Genomic DNA, 18,292 nt, shown 5'->3' on the forward strand with positions numbered 1-18,292 from the left:
CTAGTTATTAGGGGCTCAGTGGTGAACCCTACTGACAAGACTCATTCTTTCAGGGAGCTAACATTCTAGTGGGGAAGAAGGGTGGTAAACAGTTGTAACAAATGAATCAGTGATTAGGGGCCTAAAGAAGTAGATAGAGACTTAAGTTAGGAGGCTGGGAGGGTCCCCCAACGTCTCATCCACTTGTCCGTGAGATGAAGCAGAGTTGTGACCTGGCCAAGACCAAGCCGATTAGAAGAAGGGTTGGAAGTCTTTCTACGAAGCCAATCCTTTCCCCACAGACCCTCCCAATATTACTTTATTTCCCTGTCACTGTCTAACCCTTAGAGCCCAAAGCCGAGGGAGGAAGACATGAGCTCAAGCACTCCTGTGAAGGCCCCAAGACATAAGTGTCCCTCCATCTCCCCATCACACCCTACGACCCGGGGAGAAGCCCGCGCGGGGCGGGGCCTGGACACGTGCCGGCGCGTCCAGCAGGTGGCAGCAGCGAGCGGCCGCGCCCCCCCGCGCTGCCACCCCGCGAGCCCGCATCATGGATGTCGAGCTCTCCTATTTCGCTTTGCCCGCCTTGGAATTCGAGACCCCAGACGAGCATCGGGATTCATGAACCCGTCGCAGGGGCCCGGGCAGGGGCCTCTGGCTCCCGATGCTGGCCGAGAGGTGGGTCCCGGGGCGGGTCGCTGCTCCCCGAAGCCGGGCGGAGACGCGCTGCCCAGCGGAGCCGGCGCCCGGCGCGCTGCCCCCGCCCAGCCTCCCTGTGATCCACACCCCCTTTGGGCTCCCGAGTCGCTGGGCTGGAGTAGTTGGGGACGAGCGTGAGCAGGCGCTGCCAGTCCCGCTTCTGCCCCGGGTTCGGGTGAGTGGGGCAGCGGGACCGGGGCGCTCGTGTCCTCCGCGCCGCCGCCTCCTCCTTCCTGCTCTCACCTGCGCCTATTAGTCCACTCGCCTTCAAGGCCAGTGGCTACAACCCAGACTGAGAGGGGACAGCAGAGGGAGAGAGAGAACCTGAGGATACAGAGCTGGCACCGGACTGCCTTTTCACCCCCCAGGTGATGAGTGAGGTCGGAAGATCGGAAGATTTTAAAAGCAACCGGGGCTTCCGTATTGAATGAAAGACCCAGTGCAAAGGCATCATCATGAACACGAGCAGTAAGTGGGTCCTCCTCTCCTTTGCCATGGGAACAGGGTGGAGGCGGAGGTGCAGAAGCCTGCTCTGGGGCTGCCTGAAAGGAGGAAGGAAGCCTGTCATCTGGGTGGACACACGGCCCCCAGGCTCCTTCTTGGTCCTTTCTGTGCTTCCCGGCAGAGGAATACGGGTCTAGCTTTTCATGATAATTTTGCTAATGTTTTATCGGCAGTGCCGCTTGCCTCTGCAGGGAAAGCTTTCTGCCTCCTTCTAGCTATGCCTGGGAAGGCCTCGGAAGCAGTAGTGTGGCCATTGTCTGACTGTGGGGGCTCTGAGGAGAACTCCTTGCGCACAGCTGGAAAGCCATGGAAGGCTCCACTTGTTCTGGAGCTGCGAGGAGCAGGGAGGCTGGCCCTCAGTGGGCGGACGTGTGTGGGCAGGCAGTGGGAAGGGAACCAGCAGTTTGATAAACAAATCATCACGAAGCCACCTTTGGGTCTGGAAATTGTAAAATAACCCTCTCCTCGAGTGCCTGCAACCCCATGGACCCTGAGCTAATTTCTCCACAGCGCCATAGGCTGTTTAGCCATCCCCAGAAGGAGAGAAAAGAGACAAGCCCTTTGGCCAGGTCCCTTAACATGTCAGAGGCAACAACTGCTTTGCAGAGCTGGGACCAGACATTTTGCTACTGGGCTGGGCCCCAGCTGTTGAGAAATGCAGTCAGAATACAAGGAGGCCCAGTCCATTTGTTTGCAATGTAGTTAGTCCCTTTGACCATGGGCACCTGCTGGGGCAAGTGGCCTGAGCACACCCTGAAGGGGAGCTCTGGGTCAAGTCATCCCTCCCACTTCCTCGTTAGCTGAGCTTGTCTGGGTCATTCCAGCAGCAGGTGAGGTTGTTGAACTGGGGGACCCCGAGGAATATTCACTTCGTTGGGTCTATGACTTTCCCATCAGTCTCTTCTCTGGATCCCAGATTGCTCCTCTGTAAAATGAGAGGGGTTGAATTCGAGACCCTTCTAATCTAAGAATCGACAAGTTGCTTCTAAAAAAGCTAGAGCTGAGCAGCAAGGCCAGAAAAATCAGTACCTTCCGAGGCTATGTCCAGACCAAACCCACTACTTCCTCACCTTCTTTCCATTTCAAGGCTTTTGGCATGGAAGAAAGGGAAACAGCGAAAGCTACTGAGATGGAAATGAAATATATTTATTTACTATATATTTGTATGACTCATCTCTCTGCTGCCTTCCTTTGTGTATTACATAGCTATGCTAGGCAAGCGAGCGAGGCTGGACTCCCTCTGCCTCTTACAGCCAAAGAATTTGTCTCTTGATTTTGCCAGTCTGGAACAGTGCTTTGGCTTCTCACCAGGCTCGGGGAAAGAGCAAAATTCTTAGTGGGCCACATGTTTGCATCTGGTGCTTTCAGACAAATAAAGATGTGAACAGCCTGTCACGTCTCACTATCTCTAGGAAAAATTGTGTTTATCGGAGTCTTTTCCCACTAAATGACGGAAGAGAAAGATAACCCATCTATTTTCAAGAAACTAAGAAATTAAGTAACCAGCAACCGACCCTGCCCTTTTCTCTCTCTAGAATCATAGGGAACTCTCGTCCTATTAGCAACACTGAGTATTCTTGAAAGACAGAAACAAGAGATTTTACTTTTTTTTTTTTTTTTAAGAAATAATGACCAGTAGAGCTGAGTACTGTAGAAGATAAGGACCGACAAAAATGTCATTCCAGGGAGAGTGTTTTGTTTTCCAGGAGTGGTGGAAAATAGAGTAGAACGACTTGGGCAGCCTTGGAGGTCACTGAGGTCCCCACAGAAGAAGTGCTTCTCTAAAGGGCCACTTGGGGGGTCACTGTGGAGAGACTCACTCGGGGGTTGGGGGCTGGGCTCCATCATCACGGAGGCTCCTCCCAACCCTGAGATTGTGAACATGGAGAAAGAAATCAGACCACATGGGAGTGAAGGAATGACAGGGTCACCAGGGCGTGGGGACAGGGTGCTGGCAGGATATCCCTGGGGTGACCTGATCTAAGCGAAAATGCTCTCCTCTTCCTCTTAACATAACCCTCATGCCTGAAATTTAACCTGAGAAATTCTTACTCAGTTTTTCTCTTACCTCCATCTCCTGGGTCCTCATGCTCTGCCAGCCACTGTGCTAAGCATTTCACCTGCACGATCTCCCCACAGTCTCACACCCAGCCTGTGACATGGGCGTTATTATTCTAGTTTTATAGGTGAAACCTTCTGGCTAATGTTCACTAACTTTTTCAAGCCATGGAGTTAGTTGTTGGACTATGAAAGGCATTTGTATGCATACCATTTCGACAGTGCATGCCGCTCCTAATCCATGGTTCAAATGTCACCACGGAAGTGGGGGCAAAGCATGAGCTTATAATTAAGTTCCTAATCACTTCATGTGGAGAAGGGGAGCGAAGGGCTGCCGACTTAGGGCAGCGCGTAAGAGGGGACAGAGCTCAGGCCCTGGAACCAGGTGGTTCCAGGTTCCGGTCCTCCTTTGTTCACTGTGGTCTTCAGCATGGTTATCTCATCTGCAGAATGGCAGTGGTGGGACCTCCCTCGGCATGGAATGGAGATACGTGATTAACATTGTTGTGTAAAATACGGAGTGTGGTACCTAGGACATAGCTGGCATCACATCAGTGATGGTGGTCAGACTGTCATCGTCACTGCAGTGGTAGCCGTGACTTGTCATTGTTGACTTTATGACATTAGCAAGCAGGTCACTCTACCTCTCTGACATCATACCTTCATCATAAATTTAGACGAATTCCAGAAGTGTGATTTTGAGGATTAAATAGGATTAGGAGAAAATGCTTTGCAAACATATGTAAATTGTTTTTATTAATAAGAAACACGTCTCAGATGGCAAAAACGAGGGAGTGCTCAGTCAGCAATGCCTCAGTGTGCATTTCAGTTTCATCAGAATTCTTTCTTCTGATGAAATTTAGCTGAGCTTCAGAACACCACAAAGCAGAAATTTGAGAGAAAGGGGTAATTTAGGAGAAGATGGAGGAGGGTGGTGGTTCAGACCTGGCAGAGTGTAACAGGTGGGGCCTGGCCCTTGGAGCCAATCGGGAGGGGAAGGAGAGCTCCCCGTAGAGAGAGCAAGACACCAAAGGCATGAGCAGGACTCCCAGGGCTCAGGAGCCCTGGGCTCACACCGAGCCGGCCTGCTCCTGTGGGCGAAGAGCTTCAGGGCAAAGGAAGGGGAAACAGTGATCATCTCTAGCTCGGCCTCTGTGGGGGTGGGCCACCAGCCAGCCTTTCCTTCCCCCTGCCCACATCCAACTTAATTCCAAGAATCTGCCATTAGTCTCATGACCTACTGAGGCAGCCCCCTAACTGGTCTCACTGCATCCGCTCCAACCCCCACCATTCTCCCCCATCCACCCTCTGCATCATGCTCGGCTTAAAATGCAGATCTCGTTGCTCTTAAGATGTGAGAGGAGACCCCTCAGTGGGGCCTGCAGTGTCCCATGTGGCCTGGCCCAGTCTCGCTCACGCCCATCTCATCCACACTGCACCATTCTTCACGTTCCCATCACATTCGCTCCTCCCATGCCCTCTAAGGGCCCGCTCCTGCCAACTCTGCACGCGCTCTTACTCCCTCCTGGAGAGCTCTCTCTCTCCAGCACCAGACCCTCTGCGCACCACTCCCCTTCACCCAGACTGCCGTCCTCATCCAACCGAGCTGCAGAAGCCCTCTCGGCCCCCCAGTCCAGCTGACATCCCCCTGCCGTAGGCTCTCCATGCTCCCTGGCCTGGTTCCTTCACAGCCTTGTCACTGTCATCACACTCATCCATGTGATCACGGGCTATTTTCCTGAACCCATAAAAGCAAGGAAGGAGCTGACCCCAGACCCTTCGCTCTCACACAATCTCCAGAGCCACGAGGACGCCACTGTCTAATGTGCATATTCTTAGGCAACAATAAATGTTTGGTTGTTCCTTGTAAGAGTCTCCCATTGCCATATTGGCCCCAGCATTTCCCAAGCCTCTAGGTCCAAAGCCAGGGGGAGACTGTGTTGACCCGAGCATGCCAGAGGACCTGAGCACTGGAGTCAATTCTGTGTCCCATAAATTCTGTGCCCCTCACTTGGGTCAGAACTCCCAGAGTTCCTGAGAGCTGTGGCTTTCCTTGACACCAAACCCAGCGCCAGCTCATCCCTGAGGCTGAGAGCATCACGCATAAGATGTGCAGTGGTACCAAAAGCCATCCTCCCTTATTTTGTTGGCTTCCTCCTGCCCTTGGGCCCCTTCCTTGGTGTCTATCATGCACTGGCAAGCCAACAAGTTTTGTTTAAGACAGCATCGAGGGGTCATGCAACTCCCACAAAGGTGTCATGGGATAAGCAACACCATCCTGGAGCAGTAAGGACCTGAGCTTTGGGGTATGGATTCCTGAGTTTAATTGCAAGATCTACGATGTACTCTCTCTAGGATCTTGGACAGGACAGATCACGTCTCCGAGCCTGAATTTTGTCATGTATAAATGTGAGCAGTAATGCCAGCATGCAGGGCTGTTGTGAGGATTAAGCGAAATAACATGAGAAACTCCTGGGCACTGGGTCTCAGGGAATGGAATTGAACCTGAAGTTAAGTTGACCGCTGAGTAGAGCAAAGTTCTGGAATGACGATATCATAGGAGCCAAACCATCTGGTTGAAAATGAGCCAGTTTTGCTGGTATTGTAGCCAGCACGGTTTCTGTATGTAGGAAAGCCACAGCTTTCAGGAAGCCTTCAGGAAGATTATTAACCTAGTGCTGTCTGTGGCATGGGTCAAAACGGGCAAGACAGGAAGTTAGGGTCCTAGGGGAGAGACAATTACCCTAGTTCAGGAAAAGTCTCAGGGCCACGATTTTGAAGGTTGTAAGAATAGAAATAAGGGGAAAGATCCTTTAGAAAAGAAAGTCTGCACAGCCTAGCACCTGATTGAATTATAGAATGAAGGAGAAGGGGAGTCCATCAGTTAGGGTCCTGGCAGGGAACAGATGGGAAATTTGAGGGGAGTGAAATAGAAAGAGTCTTTGCAAGTGTGCAAGAAAGGTGTAGAGAAACAAACAAGGAGAAGCCAGGATGGGCCAGCACTGGAAGGCCCATGACCACTCTTACCACAACTGCCCTCAGGCCTGACGGGCCAAAAATTAAAAAGTAAAAGTACATAACCCAGAGACCCAGTAAGCTGTAGGGTAAGGACTGCCTGCTAGGAGCTGTGGCCCCTGGCTCCAGAAAGGCAGCCAGCCCATGGCAACACCCCAAGGAAGAAACCCTGGCCTCTCTCTACTCCCTCCCTTGGATTTCTTAGGGTGCCACCCATTGGCCCCATCTAGCCAAGAGCCAGAGAGCAAGGAAAAGAGTTGGTGGTCCATCGTGGTCAGCCTCCCGGGGACACTGCAAGGTAGAGAAGGGGAGCAGAGTGATCTGGAGAGGCAGAGAGTTCAGCTCTGAAGATACCCAGCTCAAGGAGCATGACGACCTTCCTCTGCTAACGCCGTCGTCCAGGTCAGGAACTCTAAGAATTCCTTGAAAAAAGGTTCCATTACAAACAAAAGCACAGTAAGATTCTAAATTTGCAAAGAAATTCTAAATTTGTAAAACGGATAAAGTAGATTGTATACTTTATAAGGACAGAGATTTTTTTTAAAACGGTGCTTCCCAAATGAATGAAGCAGTTGTTGACAAATGATTACTTGAGGCTAACGAGGGGTAGAGGAATAATGTAAGGAACAATTTAAAAACCATATATCAATCTGATGAGTATAACACATCTCTGAAAATCGCAATGTGATTTCAAGAGCACTTGTATTATGTAAAGGAAGTGATATCAGTTCTAAACGCCAGCTTTCCTATCTGGCAAAGGCTTTATCTTGCTGAGATAACATCTGCTGTGGTGAGCGGTCAACAACTGGCCGATACCCAACACTAGCCAGATACCATTGTACAAGAACAGAAAACAACCAGAAGTATGTAAGCACCTTTTACTTTTTGGGTATTTCGCCAGTTAAATTGTTCTCCCGTAGTTCCTAAGGGCACAGAACGAAACTAAATAGCTGGATTCAAATTCCAGCCCTGCCCTTTACGTGCTATGTGTCCTTGGGCAAGTCACTTCCCTTTTTGGTACCTGAGCTCCTCATGTCAAATGATAATCACAGGGAGCATGACAGTAATGCCTCTGTCATAGAGTTGTTATAAAGGATAAGTAAGTTTGCAGTTGTGAATTGCTTAAAAACAGTGCCTAGCATAGAGCAAATGTCTATATATCACTAGTAGAAATAGTGTATATGAGTTTGCTAGAACTGCCATAACAAAGTATGGCAAACTGGGTGGCTTAAACAACAGAAATGTATTGTCTCACAGTTCTGGAAGCTAAAAGTCCAAAAACAAGGTTTGGGCAGGATTGGTACTCTCTAAGGGCCATGAAGAAACGATCTCTTGCAGGCCTCTCTCCTTGGTCCACGGGAGACTGAGCTCACCCCAGGGTGCCAGAGGCCCTGAGCACTGGAGTCAATTCTGTGTCCCATAAATGCTGTGCCCCTCACTTGGGTTGCAACTCCCAGAGTTCCCGAGAGCTGTGGCTTTCCTTGGCACCAAACCCAACGCCAGCTCATCCCTGAGGTTGGGGGTATCACGCACACGACGTGCAGTGGTACCCAGAGCCATCCTCCCTCATTACATCGGCTCCCTCTTGCTCTCGGGTCCCCTTCTTGGTCTTCTCCCACTGTCTCGTCATGTCACCTTCCCTCTATGAGTGTCTGTATCCAAATTTCCCCTTTTGATAAGGACACCTGTCATATTGGATTAGGGCCCACCCTCATAGACCTCGTTTTAACTTGTTTACTTCTACAAAGACCCTATTTTAAAATTCTGGGGTACTGGGGGTTAGGACTCCAACCTAAATTAGAGGGGAGGAACACGATTAAATTCATAACACAGCGTTTGTCAAGTAAATGCCGCCCCTCCTCAAGGAGAAGACCTCCGCGTGGACTGGCTTCCTCTAAATACCAGCTACTCCCCAGGGCTAGTGCAGGGTGCCGATAGTCGATTATTAAACACTCATGTCACAAAGGTTATCTGCGTAGTCTTGATGTTTAAACCCTAATTTCACCACCTCTGACCAGCGGAGATGGAGCCTCTCCCTGAGAACCTAAAAGGAAGAGTTCATACATAGGAGGTCCCCATGCGGGAGAACCGCAGTGGCTTAGTAGTCCACAGTCGGTCTGCCTGCAGAAAACACTCCCCACCTGACCCCCCCTTACATACGACTGTCACATATCAATAGCGTAACGGAATTTACAGTCACGGTATTGGTTTTCAATCTGCTCAGTTTCCAGGAATGTCCAACGTGGGGAATAAGAATTGGATTGCTCATTTGTTCATTCACTCAACAAATATTTACTGGCCAAAAACTCTGCACTGGGCCTGATGCTGGGCACACAGCAGTAAATATAATGGACATGGCCCTTGCCTTTGTGGATCAAATGGGCCTGGCAAAACGGGCAAGCTGGTGGGCAACATGATAGGACATGTTTTATCTGCCCTACACCAGATTTTCAATGAATTCGAATAATTTGCCACTTGGGAAATTGGGAGATGAAAATTGGGATTTATAGCTTCTCTTAAAAAAACTACTGGAAGATCTTGCATCCCTGGCCCTATTCTCCCGTGTGACAAGTCAGGATTGCCTGCTTTCAGTGGGGCAAGTACTGGTCTCCAGTGTGCCATAGTGGCCACAACTTCCTATTAAGTTGCACAAAAACAGCTTAATATTTTTATGTTACCTTGCTACTGTAAGCTTTAAATATTTAAACCCCTGTCTAGCAGATGATCAATATAACATCAAACATGGAGAAGTATATCAAACACAGAGATGCGGAAACGGCAGCATATCTGTTAATTATTTTGACAGAAAGTCCTGTCTGGAGTTAGCAATTGATTAACACTGCCATGCTATTAAAGTCTTCTTGAAGACAGCAAAACTCTACCACGTGTCCTTTTTTCTCCAGCTGAGCCATTCCCAGCAGGGAGATATCTATCCTGGTGGATACAGTTGGGCAAACAATGGCCCACCCCCATCTCCTAGAGGTCAGCTTTGCTTCCAGGGAAAGTGAGTGGGCAAGGGGAGGCACAGACCAAAGAAAGGAAATTCTGGATAACTAGGCATCTTTTCCAGACCAAAGGAAGGTACCCTGGGAAGCTGAACTGTTCCAGAGATTGTTGTGGCATATGGGACATGCCTGGTGCAGTTGAGGACATCAAGTCCTGTGGTCCTCAGCTTCTTTGGCAGCAGGGACCAGTGCTCCTATGAGAGTCTAATGCCTGATGATCTGAGGCAGAGCTGAGGCGGTGATGCTAGTGCTGGGGAGCGGCTGCAAATACAGACGAAGCTTTACTTGCTTGCCTGCCGCTCACCTCCTGCTGTGCGGCTGGTTCCTAACAGGCCACGGACTGGTACCAGTCCATGACCTGGAGGTTGGGGACCCCTGATCTAGTCAAGAGCATGTGTCCTATAAAAGTAAGGTCAGTTTATATACCCACCCAGCTTAGGAGCGATTACTGAAAGACTACACATTGAACCCATGTGGCTACTCAAGACCTCTCCTCCTTGAGAAAGAAAGATGAAAACATGGATAATACCAACATCATCTTCTTCATGCCTCTGAAAGAATTCAGAGTAGCCAATACTTCATAGAAAGCAAACCACAGAGCCTGACACATAGTAGTTGCTCAAAATATATTTGATGAATTAATTTATTCATGAAGAGCTCACTCTCTTTTTCTTTACAATAAAGACCTCTCTACTAAGCTCTAGGTTCATCTCTCTGACTATCTGCTAAGTTGCCCATCCAGATATTCCAAGGTATTTAAATTCAACCTGAAATTTAATAAATTTATTCCCTTTAGAGAGAATAAGGGGGAAAAACTGCTTCAACTTTATGGTTTTAGCTGATCGCTAGAACCTCCATCTACCCAGTCGCCTAAGTTAGTAATGGACAGTAGTCCTAGTCTACCTTTCCCTTTCATTCCCCCGTGTCCAGTCTGGTGAGTCGTATCTCCCATGCATGACTTGAACTCTTCCTCTCCTCAACTGCCATGACTTCCCAATGTCTGTGACACCAGGCATGGCAGCCATTGGAGTAAAAGGTTGGGGGAGGGATGGGTTGATCTCAAGTTCAGTAGGTAGCAACAGAGCCATGTGGGATCCCGGACGATGTGACTCCAGGTTGCACGGACAGGAAGAGGTCGTAGCAGAACACTCTGCAGAACCCTGATTAAGCTGTGTCTGAAGCATTTTGTTCAGAGTGGACAGTGATCATGTGGAGCATGCTCGGGGAAGAGCGACCAGAATGGTGGAAGGACTTGAATATGCCAGAGAAAGAGAACTGAAGAAGCAGTAGGGAGAGACCAGAGCCGGCTCCACACGTTGGTTTTGAGTTCGCCTGAGAGTATAGGTGATCCCTTGACAATTCACATGATGCTATTAGATTGTGACCTGCAATCCAGAATTCTCTAGCCTGTTTTCTAAGTGTATCGCCAAGCAGACAAGGGGTCCAGACAGGCTCCACTTTGCCACCCCCTTGCTCCCAGTGCTGTGGTTACTACTGTGTGCTCCTGCAGCAGCCCCGCCCCCTCTCCCAGCAGAATTCAGAATTCCACGCTCTACCGCCTGTGTCATTTCCAAAGCTGCTTCTTCGCATCTGCTTAATTTTGTGCAAAGCACAGGTCTTTCTCCATGGGCTGTTATCTCTTGCCCTCACCAGCAGGGCCAATGAAACGACTACGCTGCAATAGTCGAATGACACAGTTGATCTATTTTAAGCACCTGAAGCACCCTCCACGAAGTGCCAATCTTCCCACAGCAGGCTGCTCTCAGCATGCAGGAGCAGGGGCAGCCGGAGGCCTGTTCCCTGCTTTTTGAAATCTGAGGAAACAGCCCAGGGATCCAGACCCTGCTCATCCAAGGACAGTCTAAGGCAAGCACAAAATTAGATATTTTCACAGTTAGCATATGTTGTTCTGGAAGAAAAATTGCGTGTGATGCCAGGGTGATATGGTGCAGGAACCTCAAGTGACCATGAATCCCACTTTCAAAGGGCAGAGACAGAGCCTGAGCCTATTACATGAAGGAGAAGGGATGTAGGAGGAAGTATTTTAGGAACAAAGAGAAGCCCAGCCCCCATCCGAGATGCCTTAGCCTCAGATCAATTTTTTTCTCCTCCTCCTAATCAAGAGACATTCTTTTCTAGCTATAGTCTGAGTATAAATGTTTTACATATATCATTTTTTAATCCTCGCAACAATCCTACCTGGGCCTTGCCGGCATTCTGTATCTAAGGAAGGTCCCCATGTTATGTTGGCTCATACCATCCTTCACAGAACTTGCCACAGTGGGTAACTGTTTTACCCAGTAGCTTGTTTTCGTCACTTCTGTCTCTTATCCTCTTTGACTATAAGTTACATTACAGCTCTGTGACATGCTTGTCTGTTTTGTCCACCGTCGAGTCCTCCAAACACATTACAGCACTTATAGCAGAGTGATGACGGCTCATAACAACGGTGCTAAGCTCTTCACAGACATAACCTCACGTAACCCTCACAAAAGTCCTAGGAGGTAGACACTAATATTACCTTCATTTTCCAAAAAGAGGGAACAGAAGCTCAGAGAAGAGGTCGTTGGCCCCATATCTCACATTTAAGAAGTAATGATGCCTGGAATGAATATGTGAATGGATGAATTTAATGAGGAATATTTATATCCCCATTTTGCACGAAAGGGAAATGAGGTTCAAAGGTAGTTACCTGGCCACAGTACATCAGCTGGGAAGTGGTGGGGCAGGTGCTTGAAACCATGTGGATTTGACTGTGAGGCTTCCTGTCGCTCCTCCCGCTTCCCCCTTTTCATTCTTTCCCTATTTCAATGTAATGAAGGGCGTGAGGGGCGGGGAGAAGTGTGGATTGGAGTGGCTGGTCTCACAGTCTCCTGTCGGATATTCCAGCACTGTTCTCCCCCTCGCTGGGGCAATGACACAAATCCCTGTGCTGTGTATGACGACATGCCAGGCGCTGTGAGATCAAAGATGCACGGAACAGGGAGCATGACCTCAGACTGCCTCCTTCCATCGTCACCGAGGGGAGGACACAAATATGTGTGACTGAAATACTGGGGAAAACATCATGGGTATTCAGAGGGAAAGGAAGAGTAAAGAGGAAGACTGGCCACATTCCTTTGGAAGGCCTGGGGGAATACTATGTGGAGAAGACCTTGAAAAGTGAATAATCTTTTGTTAGGTAAAGTAAAAGGGAAGGAAAGGGCATTCCAGATGGGCTTAGTCACTCATTCTTCCAGGCAAGCATTCCACAAACCCTTGTTGCACAACTTCTGCATCCTGGGCTCTTGGCTCTGGTGGAGGGCAAAATAAACAGACGAGTGTTTGGGGAAATGTCAGGAAGTCCAGCTTGTCTACACTCTCTAGAATATGAGTAGGTGGACAGTGAGGAAATAAGGCTGGGGAGTTGTTGAGGATCAGATCTTTGAGAGTTTTAAATGCCAGGCTAGAGAGTATTTGTTACAGGCTATGGCCAGTGAGGAGCCATGAGAGGTTTTAAGCTGAGCAGTGACCCGACCAGAGCTGTGCATTATTTAGGACGGTCTCCCTGGCAACACATACCTGTCGGACTGGAGAGCCCAGAGGCAGCGAGAGGCAGGTTAAGTGCAGCAGTGCAGGTGTGAGTGGAAGAGATGGGAAGGCGTCGTGCAGAGCGGGAGGCGGTGGTTCTGTAACCTGCTGTGCACTAAGGTCAGCATTACTATTCTCAGGCCCACAGGCGAGCCTGTTATCCGATTCCGATTTCTGGGATTGTGCGAACTGATACTTAGAAAACTAGGTTACTAACCAAATCGAGATGCCTAGATAGAGAAGCACTAGAGCTGTGGAGTCAGACTGTTGGGTTCGAATTCCAGCTTGGCCACTTACTAGCTGTGCAGCCTTCAATGACTTGATTTACCCCCAAAGCTTCAGTTTCCTCTCAAGATGGGAATATTAGGGGAGCCCTGAGTGAGGGAATGAACATAGATCCCTGGCACATGGAAAACACACAGTAATGATTAATAGTAGTAAAATAATGAAATATATCAGAATGTGTTGGGAAAACCCCCTTTAAAGATACAAATTAATCAACACATGGTATTGTTAGGATACAGTCGCCTCTCGATCATTCCACTGGGAGAGGGGAACAGAGGTATGTGTTGATAACTCAGGACTTTTGTTTGTTTAACATTTAAGGAGTGCTTATTATATGTCCGACTCCATTCTAAACTCGCCATGAATCACCTCTTTTGACCCCAGGCGCGTGTCAGAGGTGAATTTAATGTCGTGGAGGGAATTTCTGAGTAGGGAACTGTCATACTAGACCAGGGTTGGCTTTTCTGGCAAAGGGCCAGGTAGTAAATATCTTGAGCTGTCTAGGCCATACAGTCTCCGTAGCGTGAAAGCGGCCCTAGACATGTGTCATCAACTGCATGAGACTACAGTCCAATCAGAATTTATTCACACAAATAAAGGTGGAAAGTGATTTGGCCCGTGGGCCCAAGGTGGCTGACACCACTACTAGATGACCTCTAAGAACTCTTCCAACTTTGACATTTCAGTCCAAAACAGTGACAGGAAAATGCCTAATTCTTCTTGTTTAGTTCATCTTTGTAACTACAAGGGGAGTTCACCTCAAATATGATAGAGAAGATGCACTAGAAAGATAGACACAGAAAGGACTGTACAAAGCTGTCTGTTCTCTGTGTTGCCTTCACAGGCAGCACACCCCATAAGTCACACCCTGGTGTTATATGACTCTTCTCAAGAGGCCACTGAATGCCAGGCTGCTCAGGCTGCCCTGGGTTCTTTCAGTAGATAGCTCTTGGGCTGCAGAGAATTATACCCGGGCCAGAGACTCTACCAGTTGGGAAAATACAGACATTCCAGGCCTCAATGTCCAGAGCAAAGTCTCTTGCTTTGCTCACCATTCACATTTCCTACTCAAAGCCCACATTCTCTTTTTATGAAATACAGTAGCCATATTGTCTGTCCAGCATGTTTTATCACCCCTCCTGATTCTTTGAAAGAACTTCACCCCTCAATTCCATGTGGTACTAATGGGCTGTCAACTGTGGTGTCCTGTGCCTCCCCTGGGACGGCACGTGACCTCGACTAGCCAATGAGAATTTCCTATCTACCTTAGTCACGGAGATTTGTTCATCAGTGGACATTAGACCCAAGAGAGGATGTGAGGGTGATCTAGCTGTGACATCTGTCACCCCACTGATCGCCAGGATTGATTCGGCTGATCTGGCTGGCTAGGCGGGGTGTCCCCTTCCTCCCTTACCATTCCATGTGCATCGCTCCCGAAGCTGCGTGCTCAGTCAAAGAGGACAACCTTCCCCGATAGAGGAGAGGACTGTTTTTCGGTCAAGGATATATGAGTAGCTGTGCCCCCCTGCTAGAACCTCCAAACAAGCTCTCAAGACCTAAGAGAGGCTACCCAGAGTATTTCCTGAAATTGGATAGGGAGATACTAGAATTCAATTGAGGTTGCCCAGCTGAGGAGATGAGGGTTGGGGAATAATAGTGATGTGTGAGAAGAAGCTGTCTGACAATAGAGAAAGTCATAGCTCCAACCATATAGTAAAGCCCCTGCATCCAGCCAGACCTGAAGCACCCTACCACACCATACCCCCAGACCTCTCAGTCACAAGGACCAAAAAAATTCCCTTTTTGCTTAAACTAGTTTCAGCTGGATTATAACTAAGGCACTTATTTTTAACCATTCTTCCATTGGCAATTACCTCCTATTATCAACCCCATTTATCAAAATCCTAGCCATCTTTAGGCTAAAAGGCTCCTCCATTCCAGCTTCCTCTCATTCACTCTCACAGTGATTTTATTCCTTCTTCTGAAGTCTCTGGCCCTTGGTTTAAAACAGACTTATGGTTACAGGTCATTTGCTGTAAGTCAGCATGGTTTTTCATGTGCATTTCCTAGCACTCTTCGTAGTTTATAAGCTCCTTGAGGACAGGAGCCATGTGTCAGTGGGGTATAGTGTATTTGCTCCCCAACTGCAAGTCACAGACCACTGGGCAGCCAAGGAATTATTGCTGGAGCTTACAAATCCACACATGCACCAAACTTCAAATGCATAATATTCTGTCAAATACAAGTGTTTGAAAAAATTCAATATCATGAAAAGCTACCATAACTATTACTTAAATGTAATACTAATACAGAGAGGTTACAAATATTTCTGACAGCCAGAAAGAGTCCTCAAATGATCTCAGCACAGCTCCATCGATGTATATATAGGTAAAAACTTTTGAGCTTTACTCTTAAGATTTGTGCATTTGACTCTATGTACGTTATGCTACAATAAAAAGTAAAAATAAAGGAGTCCTCATACTTGACAAGCCTGTCCACCACTAGTCAATACACAAAAATTAATATGATGGATCATAGACCTAAATAAACTAAAGCGAAAACTACACAGCTTCTAGAAGAAAATACAGGAGACTATCTTATGACCTTGAGGGAGGCAATAACTTCTTAGTACACTTAGAACACTTCAAGCAGCAAAAATGGGCAAGTAATTCTATCAGACACTTCACAAAAGAACATATACAAATGGTCGATAAGCACATAAAAGTGTTCAACGTCATTAGTCATCAGGGAAGTACAAATTCAAACTACCTCTTTATATCCACCAAAATGGCTAAAATTCCTCATACATTGTTGTGGGAATATAAAATGACATAACTTTGGAAAACTGTGAGTTTCATAAAAACTTAATATACATCTACCTATGATCCAGCTCTACTTCTAGGTACTTACCCATGAGAGATGAAAACATATATCTGCAAAAAGATTTGTGCAGGAATGTTCCTGGCAGCTTAATTCTTAATATCCCAAAGCTATAAACAACCCAGGTGTTCATCTACAGACAAATGGATAAACAAATTGTGGTATATTTACACAATGGAATACTACTCAGCAAAAAAAAAAAACAAACCAACTGTTGATACATGCCACAGAGTAAATGCATCTCAAAAGCATGCTGAGTGAAAGAAGCCAGACATAAGAGAGCACATCCTGTGTGATTCCATTGTATGAAGCTCAAAAACAAGCAAAATTAATCTACGTGTATAAAAATCATAGCTAGAGTTTGCCTCTGGTTGCGGGGAGGAGTGATGGATTGCAAAAGGTGGCAGCAAATTATCTGTTGTGATGGGAATGTACCCTATCTTGATTGAGATGTTGTTTACATGAGTATATATTTGTCAAAACTCAAGTCTATATATTTCATTGTTTGTAAATCATATGTATAATTATATGTGTGTGTGTGTGTATGTATATATATATGTGTGTGTGTGTGTGTGTGTGTATGTGTATATATACACATACACACACATATATATATATGAGAGAGAGAGAGAGAGAGACTAAAAGATTCCTAGGCTTAGAAACAGAACAGACTCCAAATCTCAGCTCTCCTATTAACTCTGTGACATCTGCTAGTGTCTTCCTCATTGATTCAGTGGGCCCATCCTATCAGCCTTACTTACCCCAAAGGGCTTTTTCAACTATAGTAACACCTAGGAAAGTGTTTGGTATTTTTCAAGCATTGTACATTTCAAGAGCCTCCTCTCCAACTTATATAGTTCAGGTCTCTCCCCAGTCCTGATGTTCCAGCTACACTGGCCTCCTTTAACTCACCGTGCACTTTACAGCCTCAGGGCCCTTGCACATACTGCTTCTCCACCTGCATTGTTCTTGCTACTAGGCTTCCATGGCTGGCTTCCTCACCTCTGCAATTTCAGCCGAAATGTTTTACTTTCAGATTGCCTGTCCCCACCCTTTAGTCCATTCCTTCATTCCACTTGTCACGGTTTGTAAATATCTAGTTACTTACTCACTGTGTATCTTTCCCACAGAATTGTAAATACCCCAAAGAGAGGAAACATGCTTATTTTTTTTTACCAGTGTATCCCCAGCACATAGAAATTACCCAGTAAATATTGCCGAATAAATAACTACACCAATGACCATGAGCTTTAGTGCATGGACTTTGTTATCTGTTTGTGCTGACTTGGTACTTTCCTCTTGGAGCCGGGTCTTCTCTAGGGTTCGGTGGGTGCCAGAAAAGTGACACCAGGATAATGCCAGTAGTGTGCTCACTCAGGAAAAACTTTTTGTGTCAAGGGACTCAGGGAAACCTTAGGGTATCTTGTCGTCAGGAAGGCTGGTACACCTTCTATGTATAGCTATGCTTCACGGTCCCTCTGCTGGACTGTAACCTGGGAGTTCTGTATCTATCTACAGGTTGAAAAGAAGCTGAAGCACAAACAGGCTAACTGTCTAAGATGCAGGAGTTGTCCTCCATCTCTAGGGTCTTCCACATCCCATGCCCAGCGCAAGGCCCAAGAGCAAGTAGAATGAATGCCTGTATCCATATCCATCTTCATAATGGCACTTTTCAGACCTCTGGCCTATCATGTGGGCTTTTAGCCCTAATCCCCTTCCTCTCTCTCCTTCTAATAATCAAACCACCTTCTTTTGGGTGTTTTCTGGATCTGAATGCCATTGCCCTCACTGAGGCCATTTCTCTCCTTGGAGTTAGGCCCAGACCAAGCAGCTGCTCCTGAGCCCAGGGCACCCAGTCATCACCCACAACTAATCTGCCTGCAGGAACTCTCTGAAACCTTCTGTTTTACAACTGGAATGTGTTGACTGACCCGGATTATTTTGGCTTCTGTGACGTCTGTCTTTGGGGAAACGCTCTTTGCCAGTAGCAAAGTCCACTTGAGGGTGTGAACTTAGGGAAGCTCTAGTGAAAATGTTAAGGGGCTTTGAAACAGAGAAGATGTGTACCCCTTCTCCCGCCTACTTCTTCCACAGCCAAAATTCTGCTTTCTCTCTGCCTTGCTGTCTCCCTCGAAATTGTATGCTTTCAACAGATAATGTCAATAAGCCCCTTATGTGAGTGGGATTTGGGGCTTCTCTGTTTCTCATCTGAGAATCTGTACTGTGCCAATGAGTTTGGGCCTCTGGCCACATGTTAATTATTGTACCAGGGTTCCCGGAGTTGAATGGGGACA

At 47.4% G+C, this 18,292-nt stretch overlaps 1 protein-coding gene across 1 annotated transcript in view; it reads left to right on the forward strand.

Moving 5' to 3' along the window:
* The first annotated feature begins 500 nt into the window (after positions 1-500).
* Positions 501-18,292, forward strand: part of ABLIM3 (actin binding LIM protein family member 3) — a 105,026-nt gene continuing 87,234 nt past the window's right edge. Inside the window, exons 1-2 of the mRNA XM_023537288.1 lie at positions 501-660; positions 1,050-1,149. Of these exons, the coding sequence (XP_023393056.1) occupies positions 1,137-1,149 (13 nt within the window). The 5' untranslated portion in view covers positions 501-660; positions 1,050-1,136. The remainder of the gene's footprint in view (positions 661-1,049; positions 1,150-18,292) is intronic.

This window comes from Pteropus vampyrus, unplaced genomic scaffold (assembly GCF_000151845.1).
Source record: "Pteropus vampyrus isolate Shadow unplaced genomic scaffold, Pvam_2.0 Scaffold185, whole genome shotgun sequence".
In the NCBI taxonomy this organism is placed as follows: domain Eukaryota; kingdom Metazoa; phylum Chordata; class Mammalia; order Chiroptera; family Pteropodidae; genus Pteropus; species Pteropus vampyrus.